This window comes from Nicotiana tabacum, chromosome 1, assembly GCF_000715075.1.
Source record: "Nicotiana tabacum cultivar K326 chromosome 1, ASM71507v2, whole genome shotgun sequence".
Taxonomy (NCBI): Eukaryota; Viridiplantae; Streptophyta; class Magnoliopsida; order Solanales; family Solanaceae; genus Nicotiana; species Nicotiana tabacum.
Window position 1 is genome coordinate 25701247 of NC_134080.1, and position 17846 is coordinate 25719092.

General features: G+C 34.7%; 3 protein-coding genes across 5 annotated transcripts; 1 reads left to right on the forward strand and 2 right to left on the reverse strand.

Annotated features, from left to right (window-relative positions):
• Positions 1-2571: 2571 nt before the first annotated feature.
• Positions 2572-3625, forward strand: LOC107816148 (oleosin 1-like). The gene is made up of 2 exons (XM_016641840.2): positions 2572-2918; positions 3286-3625. Exons 1-2 carry the CDS (start codon positions 2641-2643, stop codon positions 3422-3424), a joined length of 417 nt encoding a protein of 138 aa, XP_016497326.1. The 5' UTR covers positions 2572-2640; the 3' UTR covers positions 3425-3625.
• A 595-nt stretch (positions 3626-4220) lies between these two features.
• Positions 4221-11104, reverse strand: LOC107816171 (ubiquitin carboxyl-terminal hydrolase 3). 2 transcript variants are annotated; one of them, XM_016641868.2, is made up of 9 exons: positions 10952-11104; positions 10391-10522; positions 10232-10270; positions 9288-9393; positions 8220-8278; positions 8055-8129; positions 5758-5806; positions 5347-5423; positions 4221-4627 (listed from the first exon to the last, which is right to left on the reverse strand). In XM_016641868.2, the coding sequence occupies exons 1-9, from the start codon at positions 11015-11017 to the stop codon at positions 4544-4546; spliced, it is 687 nt and encodes a 228-aa protein (XP_016497354.1). In that variant the 5' UTR covers positions 11018-11104; the 3' UTR covers positions 4221-4543. The 2 variants fall into 2 exon arrangements, with proteins under 2 accessions (XP_016497354.1, XP_016497347.1); XM_016641861.2 differs by having other exon boundaries at positions 9288-9399.
• A 1648-nt stretch (positions 11105-12752) lies between these two features.
• Positions 12753-17481, reverse strand: LOC107816158 (putative enoyl-CoA hydratase 2, mitochondrial). 2 transcript variants are annotated; one of them, XM_016641850.2, is made up of 9 exons: positions 17337-17481; positions 17046-17261; positions 16776-16945; positions 16058-16132; positions 15692-15782; positions 15565-15616; positions 15213-15316; positions 14901-14977; positions 12753-13196 (listed from the first exon to the last, which is right to left on the reverse strand). In XM_016641850.2, the coding sequence occupies exons 2-9, from the start codon at positions 17257-17259 to the stop codon at positions 13020-13022; spliced, it is 960 nt and encodes a 319-aa protein (XP_016497336.1). In that variant the 5' UTR covers positions 17260-17261; positions 17337-17481; the 3' UTR covers positions 12753-13019. The 2 variants fall into 2 exon arrangements, with proteins under 2 accessions (XP_016497336.1, XP_016497341.1); XM_016641855.2 differs by having other exon boundaries at positions 17342-17476.
• Positions 17482-17846: the final 365 nt, after the last annotated feature.

Here is a 17846-nt window from a genome sequence, read left to right on the forward strand (position 1 = left end):
TGATTGGATATGCCGATGCATGTTATTTGTCTGATCCACATAAAGCCCGATCTTAAACAGGCTATTTGTTTACATATGGAGGTACATCTATATCATGGTGTTCAATGAAACAAACAATAGCTGCCACATCTTCAGATCATGCTGAGATAATAGTCATTCATGAAGCTAGTCGGGAATGTATTTGGTTGAGATCAATGACTCAGCATATTCAGGAAATGTGTGATTTTCTTATGAAAAAGGATAATCCAACTACACTATATGAAGACAATGCTTCTTGTATTGCTCAACTGAAAGGAGGATACATCAAAGGAGACAGAACAAAGCAAATTTCACAAAAGTTCTTTTTCACGCATGATCTTCAACAAAATGGTAAAATTAATGTTTAAGAATATATTCGTTCATGTGAAAATTTGGCTGATCTGTTTACTAAAGCATTACCAACTTCAACATTTGAGAAGTTTAGACAAAAGATTGGAATGTGGTGTCTTCGAGAAATAAAGTGATGTTTTCGTGAGGGGGAGTAAGATACGCGTTGTACTCTTTTTCCCTTAGCGTAGGTTTTGTCCCACTGCCTGGTAAGGTTTTTAATGAGGCAGAAAATAAAGCGTATTACTGATATGTGTACTCGTATTCCTTCACTAAGATTTTTTTCCCACATGATTTTTTCTTTGTAAGGTTTTAACGAGACATATTACCTATTTTTGGACATCCAAGGGGGAGTATTATAAAATCTTTAGTAAATGTGGATGTCCACTACTCCCACTACTTTCACCCATGATTGTAAATAACCTCCCACTACTCATCACTATTATGATTGTAACTCCCACACCTCCATAACCTCTCTCCATGATCTTCCTCATGATCTCCATTATTAATGTCATGTTTAAGACAATCATTTTGTAACCTTCATATGTAATAGTATAAATAAAGGCATAAAATGTGAGATGGTATACACTTGAACACTTGATGAAATAAGAAAGTTATCTCTTCTTCTCTTATTCTACTTATATTCTTGTTTTATATTGTTACTTTGAGCTACAGTTCTTAAGAGTTTATAACAAATGGTTAAATAGTAACTTGATACATGGAACCGAAGAAAGGCAAAGGGCAAGTAAGGAAATAATCAATGAAGAATACAACGAATGCAATCGATCCCGAAGAGAGCATAGCCGACAGAAGAAGATCAAGGATTTGCTATCAAATAGCATTTAATGAGGGAATATTCACTAAATTAAATGAGCGACCATCACAGAAAATATTTGCATTCATGGCCCGCCGTTACATGATCATCAATGACTCTTTTGTTATTATTTAAGAGGATCTTGTTTCCTAGATAATACTATAAATAGCGAGCTCAATAGCCATTGTAAAGGATGGAACTTTCTGCATACAAAAGCTCTATTTTATTACTCGTGCTCTCAATTTAACAACTTTATTTGTCGTTTCTTGTTATTCTCGCTTTTGCTTTCGGAAATACTGCCGTTTGAAGTCAGGCCCGTTATCTTCTTCAATTTCAATAGTTGAATCTCAATTTTAATCTTACTTTTTTATTATTTTTGATTCAAATCAATTTGTTTGTCTATAAATTACGTAATAAATTTAGTTATATTGTTTTACGAGTAAACATTAGAACCAATTGCTACGAGATTCTCTGGAAAACAAAAAAGTTGATTTCTTATGTTTGGTAGCAATTTAATTCAAATTTCCTCTTTTTCTGAAACTGGTAACGGACTATTGAAATCCGGGACGGTTTCGTTTTTGAATTTGAATATCATCTCATGACTCACCTGTCCTTTCTTCTATTTTTGACAAAAAACATGTATGACTCAGAGGAACAAAATAATAATAAACGCCATGCCGTTTGAATTTTCAAGAGCGAAACATGAAGCTCGAATTCGAATTCTCGTAATCTTTCGTTGGGGACTGGTCCATTCAATTTCTATCAAAATTAATTTCCTTATCGTCATACCCCTCACGCGAGAAGTTTTATTTTGTGTCTCGTACAACTTATACTAGTTGTATGAGCCTCCTTTTTATCTTATAAATTTGTGAATCTCAATTTTACACTTTTGAATTCACGTAAATCCGAATCCACAAAATTGAAAGACAAAAAAATTACTTCATACAACTAGTGTCAGTTGTATGAGACACAAATTAAAATTTTCGCCCCTCCTGCTAACTAATTTACTAGCAAGGGGAAACTCATTCTATTTTCTTACATCCAGATTGCATTCTTTTTTCAAATATTTTTCTTATTAATATAAATTATATATATATATATATATATATATATATATATATATATATATATATATATATATATATATATATATTAATAATTAAAAAGACTTTAGTTACTTCTTATTAATTATCTTTATGATTTAGATCATCAAAATGCTAAATGTAGAGAATTGTTGATATTATCGCCCACAAATGATTCCAAGGCCTAAGCCAGCTAGTAAATCAGAGCAGAGACAAATGATACGTGTCAAACAGTAAATGCATGCAACCTCAGACACTCACACGTTACCACCATGCACTAACCTATCTCTATATTTACACTCCCCACTCCTCTCTCCTTTTTCACTCTTCATCTCTATCTCTTCTCAATTGAAAAACATCTCCAAAAGTTTTAAAAAAATGGCTCAGATTCAACCACGCCATGAACAGCACCAGCAGCTATCACGTCAAGTGGCAAAAACCACCACTGCTGTGACTGTGGGCGGTTCGCTGATGGTGCTTTCTGGCTTAACATTAGCAGCCACTGTCATTGGCTTAGTTGTAGCCACTCCTTTGCTTGTCATTTTCAGCCCAGTTCTTGTACCAGCTACCATTACCATTTTCATGATCCTTGGTGGGTTATTAGCTGCTGGTGGATTTGGTGCTACTGCTACGTTTGTTTTCTACTGGATGTACAGGTACACACACTCGCGAATGTAGTATATATCATAAACATGCAGAGGCAGAATTATGATTTGAAGTTTATGGATTCTGAATTTTTCCACAACCCATAGCTCATCTTATAGTTTCTGTGCTTGCAATTAAATATTCGTACATATTTAATGAATTTTTTAATACAAGTACATGGTTTAAGAAATTGCTAGGTTTATCCCGACCCATAGTTGGTCTTGCGTCCCAAAAAAATGACACATTTTTGAATGTAGTATCAAATTAACTTGAATTTTCTATTTTACCTCTATCACATTTATCCATATCAGAAAATGTAATGCGTTTAATACTAATAATTTAGAAGTTTGAACTCAAAATCTTTATATGTTCTGACAGGTATACGACTGGGAAGCACCCAATCGGAGCGGATAAGATTGATTACGCGAGAGATAGGCTTGCGCATGCAGCCCATGATATAAAGGAGAAAGCTGAGCAGTTGGGACATCAGGCACAGCAACAGATTAAGGGTACTTGAAAAGTGAGAGGACTGTTTTTAAGTTCAGGGAACATTGAGGAACAACTGCTTTTTTTAGGCATTGCATGCTTTATGTACTTTTAAATTAATTTGTTTTTTGTTTATGAGTTGTGTTAAGTGTCTCATCTCTTTGTTGATATGGAGATGTGCTGTTGGATTGTATGGAAGATTTTATTGTAATAACATTTGCTTTTGGCTTAATGTGTGGTGTTCATTGTTTATTTGTCTTGTCCATCGAAGAAAAAAAATTCACACAAAAAAAAAGAAAGGAGAAATGGTAGGACATGAGTTGCTTCATCCTTTGGTTGAATGGGGTATAGGAACCGGTTTAATTTGGTATATGAGAGCGAATTTGATATTTCTTGAAGGTTTTATAGTGAAAATACCATTTGAGGGAAATGTACAAGACCACGGCTAATTCCTATTTGCTGGTTGAACCCCTAGCATTAAGGCAAGTAACTAGGGTCAAGTCGTTGAGGTTGAGGGAATCTCGAATCAGCACAATTTATTTGAAACTTGAGCTTAGAGCAATCTCTTCTAGGTTGAAACCTGAGCTCAGAGCAATCTCAATTTGGATGTCACACACCATCAATTGGCTAAGAAACCAATTGTGTAGGTGAATATTATCAAGAACAGTAACGGGCAATATCTTATACAGGTTCCTAAAGTGACTTTTACTAAGAAAATTTAAAAAAAAAAAATCCTAAAGTTCGTTGGTAAATTTTGATTTGACATTTTTGTCAATCTTTCAGTATCTAAATAAAACTAAATCTTGAGATATTGCGACCCGATTATGTTCAAGAGTAAGACAAGTATTTCTTTTTTTCTTAACCATTGGTATCTGAAAAACTTATTTCACCCAACTAATTAGAATTTACATGGGATCAGTAGTTTAGATTTAACATATGCACTACAAAAGACAAAAAATTAAAACAAAATGGAGTGAACATTTGTCAAAGGCCGAGAATAAGTACATCCTCATACAGCACAAGTTTAAGCTAAAGATCTCCAGTCAAAAGGTGGTGGAACAACTCCATCTTTAGCTCTTGTACAATGTTCATTAGCCGTTCGAGCGAGAGATCGCAGACAATAAAACTTTGCGCTCAGAGTGCATCACTTTTAACTCTTTGAAATAGCAATGACATTGAAGTTGATCGAATCTGGATTTTTTTGGATCATCTTTTGTATAACTTTAGCAGCATCCTGCAACAAGCAACGAATTCATCAAACTTGGAAAAGGATATAAAGAACAATATACCCCACATAACCCGAGGCAAATTCAGGATTTGAAATTTATGGGTTTTTACTACGATTTCAAGCTAATATATAGGTTTAAGGTCAAATATTTATAAATATTTTAATAAATTTCTTGATACATATACTAAGTCTGAGCAAAAGCATATGTGACATTTAGACCCGCCCCTGCCACATAACACCCCTCCCACAGCAAAATCTTGAGGTACGCTATTTGATAACATAACTTATGTCAGCACACTAAATGAGTGTCCCAAAAGTCTTCCGTCTAAATTTAGTAACTTATGTCACAAGAATACAAAAAGGTAAGGCTTGGATCTTGTGAGGAAATAAGATCGGCCATCTCCAACACCCTTTGTTGTATTTTCCTCCATATCAAAATGGTCCGGTAAAGTCCTTTCAGATAGTAAGGACTAACTTAATATTTGCTTTTCATCTTAAGATTTATGTGTTTGTATATCTTCTAAATCCCAAATAAGTGAAAATTTTGTAGACTTGCAACATTCAGGACCTAACTGATCTCACAGGTTAAAGAATTCAGGTGTGGTGGATGAAGGTCAGGTCCAGGTCCAAGTTTTGGGATTCAGACATTTTTCTCCCCACTACTTGGTTTTAAATTTTGGCAGCCACCAGGCTTCAAAAGGAAAGAGACAATAAAGGATTGTTACCTGTAATAGGTTGGTTGGAGAAGATGCACCATGTGAAATTGGTCCAGACCTCCTTCCGTCAAGTTCATAGAGTTGTCCTGCAACATGACAAGTTTATGAAACTTCTCATCTTTGATAATGATAGCTTAAGGTGAAAAAGGTAAATTTTGTTGATAATTACTGTATTATTGCAAGTTGTTCACTATTATACAGGTTCCAAATGTATGTTCAGGGCGCTTAGAAACAAGAAAGAATGCAGTTTACTAATTTCTCCCTGAAATTGTGCTCTCAATGCTCTCCATTCGGACATCATCAAACATAGGAAAAAGGAATAAAAGTAAGCTATTCTCGAGTTTCATAGTGCAGAATTAGTTTCTTATGCAGACCCAGAGAGAGAGAGAGAGAGAGAGATGAGGATAGAAAAAAAGTTACCATCAACACATGTGAAGCAGATGAAATGGGTGTTCACATTCTCTGGAGCCTGAAAAAAGAATTCACCAGATTGTTGCATGCTATTAGCACGCATCATAAAGTCAAATACAATATATATTAATATAATATGCACAGGATTGTTAAGCTAACAACAAGTTGTCACTTTCACAATACAAAAGCTGATACAGAGGAGGATCATGAGCTTAAACTGATCGAAGTTCGAACAAAAGGCTGGTCTCGCTATCCTTACGACCAAGGTCCAAACAGAATAACCATTATGTTCATGTAAAAGCAAAAGACAAATATTAACCGACTTTGAACTTAGAGACTGCCACAAATTTGGCGATGATATCTTACAACTTAGAAAAGAAATATTTGAATGCTGCAATTTCTTCAGGCCTACAACCATGAAGCTGACATTTTTCAGTTAAATATGCATACTTCACAGAATGATAGCAGTACCAAAAATAATGCAGATACTGTAAGCTGCAATCACCAGCGACAAAAACAAGGATTGTTTCTTTATCTATTGCCCTAACCAGTTCAACATTTATGATTCCTATGGGTTACATTGCAATGAATGTACTTTTTCTGCTGCTTCTTTTGCACCAAAAGAGCGCCAATGTAACAAAAAATAGTAGAAGGATACAACCTTTTTCAATCAGGTTACTGTCCATTTTGAAAATTACAAATATAGTGCTTCTACCCATGTCTGGCAAATTTGACACAGAAACAAAAGATGTGATTAGCATATTAGGAGATTAGCCTTGCACTCAAAAGACACCAGTCAATGACTCAATCGTGTCACGTCAGAAAGATCTCTTCCTTTTCATTTTCCTAAGAAAAACTAATTCAAGATTCAGATATTCTTAAAATAAGACAACCACTAGTTGTGTTAGGCATATTTTACCTTCCTATCAAAAAGCTTATGACAAAAGCCTCCTTGCCCAGGTATAGAGTAGCTAGAACAGTTTCACTTAATTTAAAGAGAAACAACATATAGCTAAGGAAAGATCCAAAAAGGATGTTTAATTTTGTTAACATAGAAGAGTATATAGGAGGGTGCACATGAAATATCAAATCTAAATATTGGAATCTAATAGAAATTTTATAGGATATTAACAACTAAATTGCAATTGAGGCGTCGTTGATCGAATAACAACTAACAAGAACACCACTAGGAGGGCCTCCCATGCGTAATAGGACCAACTCGTCAACCTATGAAGACTTTGAGGGAGTATTATGCAATTACATTTTTTGTTCAAAAACTAGAGCACCAAAGCGGTGCCTCACACGAACAAAGAGGTCAATTTCTATGAGGTGGTTTCCAAATAAACCTAGACTCCTTAGCTGGCATACAAACACATAAGTCGTGTCTAACATGGACAAGGACAAGGACATGGAGACAGTAAGATGAAACCAAAGGGTCATGACAAGAATTGACCAGAATACTGGAAAGGTTTTTTAACAGAGCCCATCAGAGCAGGGAAAATTTACATATTACCCATAGAGTGTTAAGAGAAGCCAAGTAACAAAAGATCAACAAAACAAACATAATACTAATTCTAATTATACAAATCTGTTTCAATATCACATCAAATGCCCATTTGGTTTCCAAGGAAGTTCACTGGTTTTAATATTACATGACATATGAGTACAAGAAATAGAAAAAATAACTTCTGTTACGTCACACGTGTCCAAAGTGGGATAACGTATATCTGTGTCCCTAGATTTTCAAACTCCAATGTTTTGTCTGTAATTAGGGAATGGTGCACACTGTAAAAAACTTCTCAAGAATGATATTTAGCACGAGAACCACCTCTTTGTTGCTAATAACTTGTAACTACACTTGAAGAACCTGGTTTTCTTGCAAGAATAACACATTTCTATATAGGTCTTCAACCACCTTCTAGAATTGTATAATATCCTCAGTTGTCTGTTTACCATATCAAAAGCTTATGAACTACATATTTACGAAGTGATTTCTCAATCGTGCCAATAATACAACCAAGTTTTGACAGTATCAGTAAAATAAACGTGTAGGCCCTTAAATTAACTAGAAACAAGTCAAATGTTCATCGCATTTTATGCTGGTTCTATTTGCACCAACAAATTCCTTTCTAAGTAATTTGATCAATTGTTCACCCAACTTTATTTTACATGAAAAGAAAACTGGCTTTTGAATATCTATAGTTGGCGGAGAGTTGGTCACATCTTCACTACATCTCTATTTACAGCTCAGTGTTGAGATTGTTCATTCAGATAAATAAGAACAGCAAAGTTACATAAATTCTGACCTCAGTGTCACCAGCAGTAGCTGCTACTGAATGAGCAACTTCCATTTCTCTATCATTTTCAAGGAATGAAGCACGCTGCATTTTATACTCGCACGTATTAGAGGTTAGTGAATACAATGATATGACATGTCAGTAACCACACAGAAACTAAACCAAAATGAATACCTCCATCGGGTCCATGTGGGCAGTTGATTTAAAGAACTTGTCCAAGAATGAGTCCTCATCTATAGAGGACCAAAAAAAGTACTGGTATGGTGAGATAGATAAAAATAACAGGGTAGGAATCATGTAGAACTAGACTTAAGGATAAGTTGTACGAGTAAAGAAAATTCATGATAGATTCTCTCATTAAAACCAGCATGGGAAAATGAGATAATCAACCCCATTAGTGCCTACTCTCAGCAAATAAGAGTAAACAAGGAAACTAAAACCAAATTCTAGGAACATAGGGATATCTTGGTGTGAGGGATCTTAAATGACCGCCAATCTCTAATGGAGAGGTCCAAACGGACATGAGGGTAGATATGACGGTTCCTAACAAGTGAATTGGGAATATGGTTATGGTACCAAAAACGAAGAAGGTTGAGTTTGTTGGGGTGGCCTTTTTATTTGGTGGGAGACTTGTACATCTGTATAGGGATAAGTGTGAGATTTAGAGAACCTCTGTTTTATCAAAACTTATAATCCACCTTAAAAGTAAAAAAGATAAATTATTAATTGGAATCATGCATCCAAACACACAAAAACTGGTATTTAAGTGGAGAAGGGTAGAGGGGCGGACCCATACTCCACCAAGTTTCAAACCGTGCACCAACTGGCCCTCGGGGATTTTCCAGTCATAAAAAAAGTTCATTGTAATGACACGGACCTGAATATAGTAGAATGCATCCAGATGATTCATATAGCTAATTCCAACTAATACGGAATGCAGCATCAGTTGACTGAACGACCAAAAACCTAAAGGCCTTTATCAAATAATACATTCTTTCGAATAAGTTATGATGTAACCGAGGAAGCCAGTTCCTATACTACACATCCCATGCAGATGACAACTGAAGCCCTCAAAAAGCAGAAACCTACATATTATGTTACTTCAAAGTGAAAAAAAAAACACAAGGTGCTCATACGGGATCCAATGCACTTGTCTTGGTAGTACTATAAGACAATATATTTGATGCCAATAGATATCTACATGACAAAGACCATTCATGCATGAATTTTAAAATGACCTACCGAGTTTTATCTCTGAGGTGATATTCCCAATAGCATGAACTAGGCCTATTGTTCCACATGCATTTCCCACTTTCTGTTTCATGAAGTAAACTGTACTAGTAGGGTCCTGCACCTGCATGCAACTCTCATGAATAATTTCTAATTTAGAATTATGCATCCAAATATCAGATACATGTAACACTTAGAGCACTCGTACAATGCAAAGAGGGGAGGAAGACATTGTCAAGGATGTCAGGAAATATTTTTCAGAGAAGAGAATGATGCACTGTTGACTGCATTTATCACCAAGGGCGGTGATAGTATTAAAAAGATCTTCGAAAATCCAATTTAGCACCAAACCTTCTATCATATTGCAATGTTTACCAATTCATTCAACAACCAGACTAGCAGTGGAATGAAATAATAGATGATTCAGATAAAACACAACTTAGGAGAACTAATCAAAGATTGGATAGTAGCAAAAAGTTGAGAAAAATCAAAATGAGGTTAAGATCAAAGATGCTGAGAATTACGTTCCGAGACGTCTAGCATCTAGGAGGTCTTTCAGGCAACTGCCTCCGCGGCCAGCAAGTAAAAGCTTCCAATAAAGCTAAATTCAGTCAAAGAGGATTAAGAGTAGACAACGTTTAACGTGGTGAACTACATAACACTGAAGCCGAGGCAATGACAATATCAAGTAACAACCAATTCAGAAGAACAGGACATTCAGCGCCATAAGAGATCATAACGTGGCCTACCTAATCAAAGAACTTTACTGGCATAACAACAAGTTAATGTGCCTCAAGACTAAACATGAATAGCAGTAACATAAAGTTCCTGAATCCCGTAAATTCAGAATTCAGCAATAAGAAAAATCAAAGACTGGTGATAGAAGCATTGTATACATAATTTAAAAGTAACAACGTATAGTTCACAAAGATATGGCCATGAGCTCATGAAATCACCTTTGTTTGGCTGTCTTGCTGTATTCTCTCTGCTTCACTCTGAAAACACATGGCATGTAATTAATGAGCTAGCATCAAATTATAAAAGAAAAAAAAAAGGAGAGTACAAAATCAGTCGTGTTAGTTGTCTAATTAACAAAGGTTTCTTTAACAGCAAACCTGTGATGTGAGAGGATAGAGAAACAAAACAGCAAGCACCGGCTTGGGCACCATTTCCAAAAGTTCTTCATCTAACCCATAAACATCATAGCACTCTGCCTCATTAGGAGGAACACCAAGACCCCAAAGGAACTGCTCAATTAAACGAAAAAGGCATATAATGAAATAGGATCAACCAATTACGTTTATCTCATCAACTTTTCATGTATATGGGTTTTCGCCAATCTTAGTTGATTGATAGAAAATACACATGCAAATTAAAACCATGCTTATATACCCTATTAAGTAATTCTTTTTTCGGACAAAATAAGATCAATCAGCTGATTAAAGTGAAAGAAACTTGCTTTATCATCCCAATTAGTGTGTAAATAACACTTCCGCTGGTCAACTTATTAAACATGAAAAACATAGAACCACCAAGATAGTTTTTTTTTTTTCATATTAAAATGAATTTTCAAGAACTCAAAAATAATGAAACCTTAATTTTCTGAGAAACCCCAGAAAGGATTTAGCTCACGAAAAGAAAAAAAGGAACTGCTAAGAAGCAAAATAAAGGGGTACCTGATTCATGACATCAGGGTTTGCTTCAAGAGGAAGCCATTTCTTAGCACCACCACTTTCAGCCATGGATTCCTTCCTCTCTCTCTCTCTCTCTTAGGAAGTACAGGTAGCGGGTAATGTGGCACTCTGGAATGCTCTATTCCTTATACTAGTAGTGTAACCAATGCGCGGTCAATATTAGAAAAATATTAATTTAATTAAATTGTGATCTCATTTGTTTGAACATATTAGATCGTATTGCTTTAATAAATTTCAATTCTAATCATATTTGTCAATATAATATACTCAATAATAAAATCTTTATTAAACAAAAAAGAGACTCATATAGTCACCGAATAATTTTTTCGTTCTGTATATTTTTTTATTATATTATCCAATATTTAGTATTACAATATTGTTAATAAAATTTTTTATTAGCATATTACTTTGTTTAATATTTTTATCTGTTATTCTCCTTTTAATATAATAGTAAATATATATTTTATTAATCTTGAAATATTATTTTATTTTAAATTTTATTCTATCAATAATATTGTCTGAATTTTATTGAATAGATATACTTCTTATTTCAAAAAGAAAAAGAAAATAATTTAAGAAAAAAGAAACAAAGAATTTAACTAACCTAAACCAACCGTTACCCACGTCTGAGTAGTTAATTTTGGTAAGCTAATTATTTTTTCTCTTTTTTAATTTTTCTTTTTCTTTCAAATAAAAAGTGTGCTTATCCTTTTAAATCCTAGTTCCACATGAAAACTACCGACAAAGGCGTTGAATTGATATGCTCGAGTTAGGAGAACCAAACAACAACAAAATGAGCATAATTTTTATTTAAAATATTTTCTAAGTTACTAAATATGTATTAATTGACAAAATTTTAAGAGATATAATCAATTTTAAATTTTTGTGGCATTAAAAATCCATTAAAAATAGCCAAAAGCTACAAAAATAAGTTAATTCATGTGTATCAATTACCAAAATTTTAGGAGATAATATTATGCCATTTGTCATCATAACCTTCCTTTGCCTCTCCTATTATATATATATATATATATATATATATATATATATATATATAGATAGATAGATAGATAGATAGATAGATAGATAGGTTTTGGAAAAGTTTTGTGATGAGTTTATCAAAAACAAATTCTGCCTTTCTCGCTATATTTTTTCCGCTTTCCAACTCCTAGCCAATTTTTTAAATTTGAGATTTGGACATACTTTTTAAAAAAAAAATTGAAAATATTATTTGTTCATCAAATTTGATTAGTTTTTAATATTTTGTCTTCATGTTTCAAAAACTAGCTTTGGATGAAATTTTTTATTCCATTCGCAAACTTCGAATTTTTTTTCAAGAAAAATACATGTCCAAACACAACTTCAATTTACAAAATTATTTTTCAACACAACTTAAAAAATTCCTTTTTCAAGTTTCAACCAAACCCATGTCCAAGCCCTTACTTAATATTTGAGAAATCAAACGTATCCAAATTGAAAATAAGTAAACGTGTGTCTTTCTTGGTGAAAGTGACAAATTATACGGAGAATAAGTTAAAGATCCTACCTTTAGTAACTCTATAATTGTCGAACTATATTTCTTTGCTGAAAGATTGAAGCAGTTATCCTTTTATATGATCTTTCTTACTTTCATTTCATGGTAGCGTGGTTTAGTTCACCAATTGAAAGTCTTTTTACCAGCGACTTTTTATTCATTTGATGAATTGGTTCATCTACCTATCATTTGCATGGTGTCTCATATATGTAACAGTTTATTTGGTTTCCATAGTATATCTATTGTAGATTTCTGCAAATAAGAGTTCTTGTCCCATAGTAAAGGATACATTGTCCCTTCACAGAATGCTGCACACGATATACTTCCCCACTCCTCCCTCTACCTCCAACTAGTTCGAGCGCGCTTTATTAGCCCTTTATATAAAACAAAGTTTACACAAGCACAGACACGACGGGCAACACTAAGACATGATGAATTAGATCACATATAAATACTACTTTGTTTTGGTTTCCGTTGTAAATGGTCAGTTTGTCTATCGGGTGCACTATAATCTTTTCATTCACCCTTATACCTAGGTTTTCTCCTCTCAGCAAATGCAGCAAGGCCTTCTAACCGATCTTTTGTGTCTAACAGTTGTTCATAGCAATCCCACTCTAAAGCTAAGGCTGACTCCATATCTAGCTCCACTCCTTTGTCAATAGCACATTTTGCCATCTTTAACGCCACCGGACCCTGTCAGAGAATATATGTCAGTCGACATTGATGAGGTATATGTCAGTTGACACTTGACATGCAAAAGCCGAGCATAAAAAGAGCATCTTTACCAAAAACTTCATCAATATTTATTTTACTTTCTTTACTCGCGCATGCTTAGACCAAATTTATTCATCAGAAGTTTTAAGTTATTGAATAAAGAGCAAAAGCTTTATGACCATTCCATCTGGAGGTAGAAGAACACAGTTAATAGGGGGGAAAGGAAAAGAAAAAAGGAAGGCTACGTAGAAAAGGAAAAGATTGGACTTAGTTGATGCTACCATATCCTTTCAACACAGCCTTGACTAATATGAATAAAACCATATGATAAAGTAGTACCAATAGAACTTGTCGAGTGGATTACACTATTCTTACAGTAAATGAATAGGGTGGGCCCTTTTTCTACTATTCTAGACCCTGGACATTGAAATAAGCTTTTATTTTTTCTTTTCAATCTGCCTCCGCTTCCTAATATTCTCACTCTGCCACTCAATATCATTTCATTCTACATGGAAACCAGAAATACAAGAAGCTCGTAAAACAGAAAGGTTACATGGAGAAACCTTAAGCTTTGCTTTCAATAAAGTGCATGCAAAAGGGAAAAAAGGAAAGAAAACAATAGAGTAACACTTGTTTTCTATGTGAACCTGCCATAAAATAGCAAAAGCTTTATGACCATTCCATCTGGAGGTAGAAGAGCACAGTTAACAGGGAGGAAGAAAAAGAAAAAAGGAAGGCTCTATAGAAAAAGGAATGTTTGGACTTAATTGATGCTACCATATCCTTTCAACACAGTCCTGACTAGTACGAATAAAACCATATGATAAAGTAGTACCAATAGAACTTGTCGAGTGGATTACTCCATTCTTCAAGTAAATGAATAGAGTGAACCCCTTTTCTGGACCCTGGACATTGAAATGAACTTTTAAGATTGAAAGCATGAGGGAATCACCAAATATGGCTTTTATTTGTTCTTTTCACTCTGCTTCAGCTTCCTAATATTCCCACTCTGCCACTCAATATCATTTCATTCTACATGGATACCAGAAATACAAGAAGCTCGTAAAACAGAAAGGTTGTATACATGGAGAAACCTTAAGCTTCCCTTTCAATAAAATGCATGGAAAAGGGAAAAAGGGAAAGAAAACAATAGAGTAACACTTGTTTTCTCCGTGAACCTGCCATAAAATAGCTAAAAACCGAAAAAGAAGGGGAAGAAGAAAACAAAAGAAACCAAAGAAACGAACTATTGTATAGTCAATGATCCTCCAAAGCTTATCACAGAAAATGAAGTTGCAGTGCACAAAGTGGGAAACAAGGAAGCATAGGATTAGTAAATGCCATTAAATTAAGGTCCACGGAAGATGATGAAAAGTTCAAAGAAGAGCCTCAATTTTATTCGAAAAAAAAACAGTGACAAGCGTATTTTATGGCCCTGAGGGTGCATAACTCATAAAAGGTGAAAACGATACGAAAAAGTACTATTTACTACTAATGAATCTTTACAGTTATCTGTGTACCAGTACAGTTGGACATCTTTATTTTTTTTATAGTAAGAGTTGGACTTCTTTTATGTTTCTTCTCTTCTTCTTTCTTCGTGGCAAAATTGCAATTGGAAGTCATATGAGTGGCACACTGGATAAATACATTAAACATGCTTTATCTCAATAACTAAAGTCTAACCTTCTGATTAATATCCCTAGCAAGTTCAAGTGCCTTGAGACGAGCCTCACCAGCAGGAACACAGTAATTGACAAGCCCTGCATAACATGTATAATTCACTAAGAACTTGGAAAAGAAAACCATAGGAGATCGCAGAAGCAAAAACTAGATGATTTCTTTCTATCAGCCTAAACCTTGGAGTCTATTGTTAACCCATAACTCGTAATGGAGTGCGGAAATCACCGCCACTTTTATATTAAAGAGAGAGAAAGAGAGCTTGGACAAAGGAGCCCTAACTCTTGACAGCTGAGCTCTGACAAGTCATACACGTACCTATTGATACAGCATCTTTCCCATTTATCTTTCGGCCAGTAAAGATAATATCTTTTGCAATGGATTTTCCAACCAATCTAGGAAGCCGTTGCGTTCCTCCTGCTCTGCACAATGCCAGTATGAAATAAGAGGATAGCATTAAGAAGATCATCTCTGCATACAGAGTATTTAAAGCAACTTCTGAAGTTGGAAACCTTTGAATAGTAAAAGATTACTAAGTGACAAAAAGATAGTGCAAATGTGTCCAACTGATCTGATAAATTAAGAAAATAAACCACACCTAGCTAACACATCCTTCACCGAATTTTGGGGTTTTGCATAAGCAAACATATAATGCGTAATTAAGGCATACCCTGGTATTACAGCAAGTCCTGTTTCTGGCAAGCCCAGCACTGCATCTTCACCTGTTAACACATCATCAAACTAGAGAGCAAGAAGGAGAAAATATGGTACACTCAGAAGTGCAAGAAAGCACGTACCACATATCCGGATATCACAAGACATCGCCATTTCAAGTCCCCCACCCAATGCTATACCTTCAATGGCAGCAATTGTAGGAATATGAAGACCCTGAGCAAGAAAATATTTACTCAAATAGAGTGAAAGAAAAGAAGAGGATATGTACAACTGGACCACTTTATGGTTGATAAAGTAATAAGTGAGGAAGAAGAAACGAGACATAGTATGATCTCATGAACCAATCAATTTGAAGGAAGAAGTAAGAAGATTGTATAAACTGATAACTTCTTCTTTTCATAAATTGAAAAAAAAAAGCACTTTTTCTTGACCTTTAAGACACTATAATCTTTAATATATTAAACAAAACATCAATACAAGTCACGTACCTCCAAAAAGGAAAAAGTTGATCTCAAAGTGCTTACAAAATCCTGGACTTCAGAAAGAATCATAGTTTTTCGTTCCTATGTAGCAAATGCCAATCAATTGAATTAGCTATCAGTAGGTACAAAATACAGCACAGATAACAAACAGTAGAAAGACTACTAAAGTGCGTAAATCAACATCTGACACCAAAAACATCAGCTATTCAATCATATGCCATGCCAATCATAAATGCAGTCCCCACAAAAGAAAAGTGAATCTGTGAAGATGTTTGAGTCCCACAGAGGCTGCACAAGCGAAGCGATCAAACAACAGAGAAACTTTTCAACATTGAAAGTTGTATGTTTGGCAGATGCTCCTAGCTTGTGAAATTTTATTGTTTTTCTTGTCAACATGTCACGCGATACCAAAAAAACATACTAGAAGACAACAAGACATTACAGAGAGAATCAACGAAAATCTATGTGTTAAACAATTCACCAAATTTGTACAAATATAGATTTCAAACCCCGAAAATCAAATGGACTAGGCAGAATTTCGAACTCAAACACATAAAGTTCTTATCTTGGATCCGTCTCTTGCTTGAAAACACAAATACGATGGTTGGCACAATGAAGAGGATACATGACGAAAAGGAATATGTAATATCTACAAGTTGTAATACTGGTTGCAAGAAAATACATATTACTACTAAAAACACAACATGAAGAGAAGCTGTTATACCTTCAAATCAGCTCCAGCACAAAACACTTTGGGAACCGAACTGCAGATCATCAAAACATTTGCTGAACGTTCATTACTCACGGCTTCAAACGCTTGCTGTAATCCTCTTAACATATCCTTCCCTATTGCATTTCTCGCTTCGGGCCTATCCAATTTAACCTCCAAAATCCCTGTTAATTAACGGACAAACAATTTTAACCAAATAAAAATTGTTTAATTCCCCAAATAGTTACAGCATGCTGTAAAATGGGACAAAGTGAGTGGAAATACCAGAATCGGAATCGGAGAGTCTTTCTAATTTGACGGATTCAGAAGCCGACTGTAAGATTAGAGTTCTATGACTCTGAAATTGCCATTTTGGGACTCCATACTTCGAATTTGAGGAACAAACATAGCTGGAGAAGTAAGAGTAGGAGTAGGGTTTTGATCGCTTCAAGCATTGTTGCCCGATTGACTTAGCTACGGCCGCAAATGCAACTACCATTTCTGGAGAAATCAATGATTTGAAATACAGGGATACAACAACAACAACAACAACAACAACAACAAGTGTACGCAGACCTTACAGGGATACAGCTCCTCGATTATTTTGGTTCAAACAAATGATTCTTCTTTCTTTAATCTTTCTTCTTTAACCTTAGTGGGCGTTTCGACATAAGAATTGTAAAAATCCAAAAGAAGGTGATTTTTTTTTTTTTTTGGGAAAATGGTATTTGAAATTTTGAGTTGTGTTTGGATATGAATATAATGTCTATTCAATATATAATATGCCTCGTTAAAACCTTAATTAAAATAAAACTCAGTGGAAAAAAAATTCTAGAGAAGGAAAAAGAGTACACATGTTTAATAATACACCTTCTGGTTGCCTCGTTAAAAATCTTGCAAGAAAAACCTAGTGGGACAAACCTTGTAAGGGAAAAAGAGTACAACGCGCATTAACTCCCCTGATAAGAGCATCAATTCACATCTTTGAGCATTCGCATCCCGATCTTGTGCACTAGCTTCTTGAAGGTTGACATCGGCAGAGATTTGGTGAATAAATCAGCCATATTAACTTCAATAAATATGGTG